The 9,445-nt window shown below is 46.0% G+C and overlaps 1 protein-coding gene across 1 annotated transcript; it reads right to left on the bottom strand.

The window, feature by feature from the left end:
• LOC114891288 (beta-2-microglobulin) lies at nucleotides 1-5,964 on the bottom strand. The gene is made up of 4 exons (XM_029215494.1): nucleotides 5,787-5,964; nucleotides 2,042-2,317; nucleotides 1,438-1,465; nucleotides 1-90 (listed from the first exon to the last, which is right to left on the bottom strand). The coding sequence occupies exons 1-3, from the start codon at nucleotides 5,851-5,853 to the stop codon at nucleotides 1,452-1,454; spliced, it is 357 nt and encodes a 118-aa protein (XP_029071327.1). The 5' UTR covers nucleotides 5,854-5,964; the 3' UTR covers nucleotides 1-90; nucleotides 1,438-1,451.
• Between the last annotated feature and the right edge of the window lie 3,481 nt (nucleotides 5,965-9,445).

The raw sequence follows: 9,445 nt of genomic DNA, 5'->3' as shown, positions 1-9,445 counted from the left end.
TATGTCCATAAAGCATAAAAGCGTATCAGTATTAAAAAGCAAGAAAACAGAATTTGGAATTAGTCCAATCCAAATGAGGCATCTTCAAACCTGAAAAAAAGAAAAAAAGGAGTATTAGCAAATACATTTGTTTTATTTGGATTACAGATAGCACCACCAAACTTATCTAACTTGTGCTGTATAAATCACTGTTGGTAAAAGTAGTAGGTGCAGGTGATTTTCCAGATCCATTAAAAGAGCATATCCTTCTAGTTTATCCCACTGGTTCCCCCACAACCTTAGAAGAATGAATGCTGGTACTATAGTTCAGATCCTGGCTCTACCATTTAGTAACTGTGTGACTCTGGGCAGGTCACCCAAACTCTCTCATGCTCTCGAAAATTACCTTCCCTGTCCTACAGTGTAACAGGAAATTTGAATAGGTTTTCAGTGCCAAGATTTCCCAGAAAAGCTGGATTATCTGCCTCTGGCCTCCAACTGAAGATGCAGAGAAGTCCAATTGCTCCCTGTTTCATGCCGCTAGAGGTACTTGCAAGATACATCTGTTATAGTAGCTTTACATTAGGTTACAACAATCTGTTTCCATTTCTTTCCTCTATTGGACTGGGAGCTTCTAGAGGCAACCACAGTGCCCACACACTTAGGAACGGTGCGTCTGCAGAACCATGTCACTCTTCCCTTCTGGCTGAATAACAAAGCAACTGCCATGCAAAGGAAGGGACGGTTCACTTTTGAAGGCACAGAGATGCCCAAGGCAGAAATGGCAGAAGAAAGAGCAAACCCTTGAAGGTGCTGTGGGTAACCGCAGCCTCTGTCCTGTCACAGCACACCTGTAGCTCTTCTGTCCTCCCTTTAGAGGGTCAGTGATGCTGGCAGAGACACACCCAGGGTCACATGCCTTCCTCATGCCACCCCACAGGAGAAGGGAATGTGACCCCGTGGGGTTCTTCTCTGCCTGCTAAATTGCTACCCTGATGAATGTCCTCCAGACACTGAGGGTTATCATATGAGAGCTGTCTATAACAGTCCCCAGGATAGTGACATTAAAAAAAGATTTTCTAGGGCTTCCCTGGTGGCGCAGTGGTTAAGAATCCGCCTGCCGATGCAGGGGACACAGGTTTAAGCCCTGGTCCGGGAAGATCCCACATGCCGCACAGCAACTAAACCTGTGCACCACAACTACTGAGCCTGTGCTCTAGAGCCCGCAAGCCACAACTACTGAGCCTACATGCCACAACTACTGAAGCTGGCGCGCCTAGGCCCATGCTCCGCAACAAGAGAAGCCACCACAATAAGAAGCCAGCCCACCACAACAAACAGTAGCCCCCACTCGCTGCAACTAGAGAAAGCCCACACGCAGCAACAAACACCCAACGCAGCCAAAAATAAATAAATAAATTTATTTAAAAAAAGATTTTCTTAAGATTAGAAACCCACCTCCATGATGCTGGTTAGCAGTCTCGATCTACAGAAAAGAAAATGGAGAAAGAGACACAGTTAAGTTTCACTTTTGAAATACTATGTACTAACAAATGTCTAAAACTGTTATAAATAAAGCTGGCAGAAGAGCCCACTGTCCCTCACCGTGAGTGCCTCGTTAAGAAAAACCCAGCAGGTCCCCACCGTGCCTACTAGCCTTAGATCCCAAGCCAGCCAGGGAACTGAAGGAGTCTAGGATTGGAGGGCACTACCATAGCAGGACTTACAGACAAGACCGGTGCCTGCCTGAGACTCTCCTTGGTCCTGAGTATCCCTGAGGCTATCAGGAAGGCCCAAGGAAGCCAGTAGGGAAGAATCATTGGGAGCGCCTGTGCACTTGTGGAAGTGCTGCTACTGCTCCCTGCTCTCACTACAGGGAAACCACTACAGGTCTCCGTGACCACGCTGTGCAGAGATCTCTCAGAAGGTGCCACTAATCAGAGCTTTAATAACATTCCCTGATAATCCCAGTATGCAGATGTTCTTATATCAAGGCAGCTTTATGCTGTGGCTATGTTCAGATACAACTGTCAGCAGCTAAGGAAGGAACTTGAAAACTTACCCCACTTAACTGTCTTGGGCTCTCTGAGAGTAACGTGTTTCACGCGGCAGCTGTACTGATCCACTGCGTTGGGAGTGAACTCAGCGTGGACCAGAAGGTAGAAAGACCAGTCCTTGCTGAAAGACAGGTCTGATTGCTCCACTTCCATCTTCTCCCCATTCTTCAGCAAATCAATCTCAATCTGGGGTGGATGGAACCCAGACACATAGCAGTTCAGGTAATTTGGTTTTCCATTCTCTGCGGGGTGTCGTGAGTAAACCTGAACCTTCGGAGGACCTGAGGAGCAGCAGGGGAAGACAGATGAAATTGCAGAGTATTTCACTTGGGGCTACCTTGGTCTAAAGCTAGATCAGACCCCAAGTGTTTATATTTGATCCTCCATTTCTCCCAATTCCATTTCCCCTCATGCCAAATGAGCTTCCATTTTTCCAAAAGGCAGCCTCCATTTTCTGGGATAAACCATGACTTCGTATCTTTCCCACATAATTCCCCTACACGTGCCTTTCAGGCTTTTTCTAGCAGATTTCTCTTAACATCTTCTTCTGTCAGTGAAGATTGTGCTGTATCTTTAATAATCTTTCTGTGGAGAACCTCAAGAACTTTTCATGGCTCCTCAGCACCCACAGAATTCCTTATCACTCAAGAGTGTCCATGATTTGGCCCTAATCTACTTATCAAGCTTCATTTCTCACTTCACACTCCCCCCATATTAGCCACATCAAAAATTCCCGTTATTGTACACTGTTTCAACCCAATTTTTTTCCCTTATGTTTACTCCTTTTTTTTTTTTTTTTGCCTCCTGCCTAGATCCAGACTGATCAGACTTCTCAATATGTGCCTAGTACACTGCCTGGCACACAGCAATTGCTCTGTAAGTGGCAGGTGTAACTATTGTTACCTCCTTGCTCTGAGACCTGATTCAACCCAAAGTATGTTCCTGCAAAACACAACCTCATCATCCTACCCCAAGTTTACACACCAAACGTCTACCTGATTTTTTTTTTTTTTTTTTTTTTTGTGGTACGCGGGCCTCTCACTGTTGTGGCCTCTCCCGTTGCAGAGCACAGGCTCCGGACGCGCAGGCTCAGCGGCCATGGCTCACGGGCCCATCCGCTCTGCGGCATGTGGGATCTTCCCAGACTGGGGCACGAACCCGTGTCCCCTGCATCGGCAGGCGGACTCTCAACCACTGCACCAGCAGGGAAGCCCCCTCTACCTGATTTTATATGTGATTTCATGAGCTTGAAAAAAAGAAACCAAACTAAAATGCCTGCAGAAGATGGTAGATACCTTAAATGAAGTTGGGCTGGGTAAGAACAATAGGGAAGGGTGAGGACTGTGGCACATGTGAGAGAACATACTCTCACCATTAGAAAACCAAGTGGAATAATGCACATGGGAATGGGCTTTGCATTTTCAATTAGCATGCTCAAGTGACTGCCATAATCTGCCAGGTTGGGAATATTGCATAATGCTACAGAACAGTGGTTTCCAAAGTGGAATGCATGACTAGACCCTCCATAGGGATGTAAAGAAAATATTATAAACTCTATTTCTATATTTTTCTTCAAAAGTGAAGTGCTACTGCTACTAAATATACAGACTGACACTAATACATGTTAATAATCCACCTTTAAATACAAATACATTCAGGGTACATGACTGTAAAAGTCAGTTCATCCTTCATGTACAGAAGGTGGTGGAGTAAGGAGGAGAACCAGGCTATTCTGATCAGATGTTTCTGTCTAGAAACATCCTATCATCAAAGAAAAGGTTCCTAGTCCCACCAAGAGCTGTACTGAGAATCCTAATGAACACTGATTTCTTTTTTTATTCAATTTTACCTTTTTTTTTTTTTTTGGCTGTGCTTCGGGGTTTTTGGGACCTCAGTTACCCGACCAGGGATTGAACCCGTGTGCTTGGCAGTGAAACGACTGGAACACCAGGGAATTCCCATGAACGCTGATTTTTAAAAATAAATTTAAAAGTGAAGATAAATCAGAAAGCCCTTCACATTTCAACTTCTAATAATCAGGACATAATAAATGCCACAGGAATCAGAGCACTGGTTCATCCTGCCTGGAACTCACTCTTTGAGGGAGCCAGGGAAGTTTCTGCAAGAACATCACAATAATCTCTTCCAAGAGTGGGAGGAGTATCAGAATCTGGCCTCAGCCACTAATGGCTCTGTGACTTTGGGAGAGTTATTTGAGCTTCTGTAACTTAATTGAAAAGTTAATTTATGCCCACAGTGAAATAAAACCCACACAGAGGAAAGAGCAGAAAATACACCCCCTAGAGGCAATCGCAATTACACATTTCTTGTATATCTTCCAGAGACGGTCTTGTGTATGTTCCAGGCATTACTTCGGAAATATTCAAATTAAGATAGTCTTAATGTCAGCTTGCTGACATTAAGTTTTTCGAAAGACTTACATAGTCATCACCAAATATCAATAATAGTGATGATACAGACATTATGCTTTATTTTGTAAATAAATTTTAAACTAACTTCCTTTTTCTCATGAGCAACAACAAACAAACATACACACAAACAAACAAAAAAAAACCCGCTTCACAGAGCCTTTTGTGAGAGAGAAAAATCTGAGGGTCCGGTATATTGCAGGGTATTTAGGAGGTACTGAGTCAGTATCCATGGTGTCCCTGACAGACAGCTTGGGTAAGCATGTTGATTGCTCTTATCCCTAGTTTTACAAACTTTCTGAATGATAAACCTTCGCTTACTCAAAACTGAAAGTACATACTCAGTTCATCTTGGAAAGAACCAGGCAAGGAGCCAAAGGAGGAGCCCTCTGTGAAGAAAGGCAACAGGGGCCCACGTCCGCCCAGCCTGCTCCCGAGAATCTCACCCCAGAAGGCTGTGAAAAACGCACGGATTACAGGCAAAGGGCTCACGACCCCCCAAATGCTCTGGTCAGGCTCTACTGTCTGCCATAAATCCCCTGCGTAATTAAGTTACTTCAGCTCTTCTAGCCTCCCTTTCCTCATCTATGACAAGCTGATGATAAAGGCATCCTGTTTACATCGTAGACGCACTTCACAGTTAAATGACATACAGCACATAGCGCAGGTCAGTAAGCCGCCAACGGGTAGCTCTATGATTATTATTAAGAGCGACAGGTAGCGGGAACAAGAGAATGAACGACGTGAAGCGCTATGTAAACACCTCAGGACATTCCACAAGAGTCGCGTGCAACTTCCTCGCCGTGGTTTGGTCGTCGCGGATTTGGGGAAAGTGCAGAGAGGCAGCTGAACCTGGCGGGCGCCTGGAGGAAGCTCGAGGCCCTCGGGCTCCCAGCGGACTGATACACCCTGGCGGCGACTCCGCCAAAGCCCACGCGTGGTCTCCACCCAGTCGCAGCCCCCAACCCAGCCCTTTGGGACCCGCCAGCCCGCCCTCAGCTCCCGCTGCGCGGGGGAAACCAAAGGCCCCGCGAACCAGCGGAAGAGAACCCCTCCCCCAGCTCGGTCTCTCTGTCCCGACCCACCCGGTGCGGGCGTGCCAGAGGTCCCCTCCCCCCATCCCGGAGAAGCCGGTGTCCTGGGGTCGCACCCCCTTCCCACTCCACACCCCCCCCTACCGCCTCCGAAGCCCGAGAAAAAGCCGCATGCTACTCCACCGAACCTTGGGAGCGGGACCGGGGGTACGGAGTTAGTGCCCAGTGGCTGCGAGCGGGACAGGGACGGGCTGGTGGAAGAGGGAAAGGGAGGAGGGGACACTCACGCTGGACGGCGTCCAGGCCAGACAGCGAGAGAAGCCCGAGCAGGACCAAGGTCACGAAAGGAGCCATCGCTACAGGAGAAGCTCGGGTGGCGGAGTGACGGCCCGGTCCCGCGGCCGCACTTAAAGCCAGGCCCAGGCCGCCAATCAGAACACTGCCCGCCGGGCCGTCACCGGTCTCCTAGCGAGCGAGGCCCTGGCAGGTTAGAAAGAGGGACTTCCCGGTTTTCAGTTTCATTTTCTGATAAGTCTCGTGATGCTTAGGAAGGCAGGGTTGAACCGGGTGGTTTCGCTGTCTGTACATCGGCGCCGTCTTATCAGGGGTGCGCGCCCAAGCTTGGGGCGCGGGCCGCCCACCCGATAGCTTCAGTCTGGAGGAACCTTCGCTTTTCGGAACAGCATCAGAAACGCTAAGGCACTTGCTCCCCAAGCATGCCCCAGCGAGTTAGGAGCCTAGAACCTGGTTTTCGATCGGGAAAACTGAAGCCCAGAAAAATTAATGAGAGTAAGGACAGAGATTGAATGGTACTGGGCAGAATCAGAACTTGGGTTCACAATTACAGCCCGGAAATACGCTGTAGGGCTTCGGGATTCTTTGGGCAAGAAAAGTCGTCCAGAAACCTCGAGGCCTCATGAGGACAGCTCAGAGAACCGTCCAGAGTGAAGGAGGACCTGCTTGCTTCCTGAGTCCCTTCAGGGAAAACCCTGTGTGGAGAAAGTCTGGCCTGTATCTTGCCTCTATAGTTTAGGTAATTTTCTTGGTTTTGTCGATTTGTGGGGAAATGACCCCTGATAGTAAAAGGTAAAAGCAGTAACTGCTTAGAGTGTTAGACTACCGACCCTGTGAGGAACATCATTCCCTGCGAATTACCACACTAGAATGGTGCTTGACATGGAGTACATACTTGGTAAACTGACTGAATGAGTGAATGGATGGATGGATGGAAGGATGGATGGATGGACCTACGAATGAAAGAACGAACGAACGAACATGCGAGGGAATACGTGAGTAAATATTAGGATGTAGGAATTACCCCGTTACATTTTTATGGATAGGAAAACAAAGGCTAAGTGTTAGATTTCAGACGGGCCTGATTCATTTGTCGTTCCTGCTTCAGACACTTGGAAGATAGAGGACTGGGCAATTTTAGTGAGAATTTGGGTTGCATCTGCTGTGGGCCCAGCCAAAGTTAGGCCTACTGACTCTAGAGCGTGTCAGTGTTAGACTCCTTAAGGAAACCTCCACTCCAGAGATACCATAAAAAGATGCTGACATCACCTGGTGGCTGAGAACAGGGATCTTTTCTGAGTGGAACACTCAGAAGAGGGAGTGAACCATGGGGAGGGGGAGGGGCAGAGATCTTGGAAATCACCCTGGTTTTCACTTGAAGGGAGTTGGGTGGTGCTTCCCCAAAGAGCTCAACCAATGTCATCTGGATTTCTTTTACATGTTTGTAGAGGTTTCAACTATCCCTACTGTGGTGGTTGTGTCTAAACTAGAAAAAGTAGGCTACTCTCCCCAGACCTAGTGAAAGGAGATAATGCACAGAGAGAGCCCCAGGGAGCACAGAGGGAGTGTTCAGTAATGATTAAGAAGTATACTATGATTATTTATGCTAGTTACCTATTTTTTCTACCAGCTCTTTATAACTCTCTCGAAATGAAAGGATAATGGTTAGGCATAAAGTTATGAGTAAAGACACTCCTGCCCCTCCCTTTTGTTTGTTTGTTTGTTGTTAACTCATTTAAGGGTCTTAACGCCTGGAATGTTAGTGTTGAATTGTTTTCTAGTGCCTTGGGAGCATAGGAAGAGACAGGGCTGGTGGTCACCTCTATATTCCTTGTTTACCACATCACAGACAACTACTGGAGTACTTAAAATTCTTAAAAGATAGAATCTGATCTATTCACTTGGAAAACCAGTTTTTAAAACACTTTTACAAAAAAAACAGTGAAGACAGACAAAATTATATTTTTTCAGGGTTTTTTTGTTTTTTTTTTTTAAAAAGGAGACCACTGTTTGCCTAGGAGGGCAAACTTCTGGAAATGTACAAACATGACCTTTTAACAAGTGTTATCTCCCATTAGTGGGATGAATGACAGAATTTTTTTTCTTGGCCTAATGACTTTTCTAAAAAAATTTTGTACAATAAATGTTATTCATAATAGTAAATATTTTCTGAATGTGGAAGAACTGGGACTTCATACACTCTTTCTGGGAATGGAAAAATGGTACAACTACTTTGAAACACAGTTTCAGTTTTTAAAAAAGTTAAACATATGCTGGCCATATGACCCAGCCACTCCACTCTAGGTATTTACCCAAGAGAAAATGAAAGTGTATTTTCATGATGAGGACTTGTACAATACTGTTCAAAGCAGCTTTATTGGTAACAGCCAGAAATTGGAAACAATCCAAACTTCCATCAACAGGCGAATGGATGAACAAACTGTGACAGCTATCCATACGATGGAATACTATCAGCAATAAATAAGGCATGCAGGCTTCCCTGGTGGCGCAGTGGTTGAGGATCTGCCTGCCAATGCAGGCGACACAGGTTCAAGCCCTGGTCTGGGAAGATCCCACATGCCGCGGGGCAACTAGGTCCATGAGCCACAACTACTGAGCCTGCGTGTCTGGAGCCTGTGCTCCGCAACAAGAGAGACCGCGACAGTGAGAGGCCCGTGCACTGCGATGAAGAGTGGCCCCCGCTCGCCGCAACTAGAGAAAGCCCTCGCACAGAAACGAAGACCCAACACAGCCAAAAATAAATAAATTTTTAAAAATCATTGAATAGACAAGGCGTGAACTATTGGTACACAGAATAATGGATGAAATAATGAGGCTGAAGGAAAAAAGCAAGACAAAAAAAGAGTACGTGCTGTATGATTCTTTTTATTTAAAACTCTAGAAAAAGCAGACTAATCTATGTAAAAGATGGTTGGTTTCCAGAGGGTGGAGGGAGCATCAGGAGCCTAAGGACACTTTATCCATTATCTTGAGTATGATGATGGTTTCTCAAGTGTATACATGTAGTAGAACTTATTAAAGTGTATACTTTAAGTATAATTTATCATATGTCAATTACACCTCAGTAAAGCTCCTTTTAAAAAAAAATAACCTAATAAGACTCCACGCTTCCAGTGCAGGGGACATGAGTTCAGTCCCTGGGCAGGGAAGTTCCACATGCCGCGTGGTGTGGCCAAAAACAAAAAAAAACACAAAAAAACCTAAAAGCACAGGTACCTGTATCTTTGTTAGGCCAAGGAAGAATGAAGTCCTTGAACAGAAAGAAAAAGAAAGATACTGAAGTGGGGAGAAAATAGGAATAGGTTAAAGCTCAAATGAGTTGGGTTGCACCTCAGTGGATCTCAGTCAGCACTTTTCTGGGGGTGAACTCATCAGACAGCCAGAAAATCCAGGCCCCCTGGAAGGAGAGGAAAAAGCACACGTAGGGCATTTGTGCCTGGGCTCTTTCAAATGTTATGTCACTAATCAAAGTGTGGTACATGCATCACAACATCAGCAACACCTTGGAGCTCTTAGAAATGGAGACACTCGGGCCCATCCTAGACCTACTAAATCAGAGCCTGCATCTTAACAACATCCCAGGTGAGTCGTATACACATTGAAGTTTGTGAAGCTGCTGACCCAAACCACA

The sequence above is a fragment of the Monodon monoceros genome, unplaced genomic scaffold, assembly GCF_005190385.1.
Source record: "Monodon monoceros isolate NGI ecotype Baffin Bay Population unplaced genomic scaffold, NGI_Narwhal_1 Contig7386_ctg1, whole genome shotgun sequence".
NCBI classification, from domain to species: domain Eukaryota; kingdom Metazoa; phylum Chordata; class Mammalia; order Artiodactyla; family Monodontidae; genus Monodon; species Monodon monoceros.
Note: the sequence above shows the minus strand (reverse complement) of the source record. Positions and strands in the feature narration are given on the sequence as shown.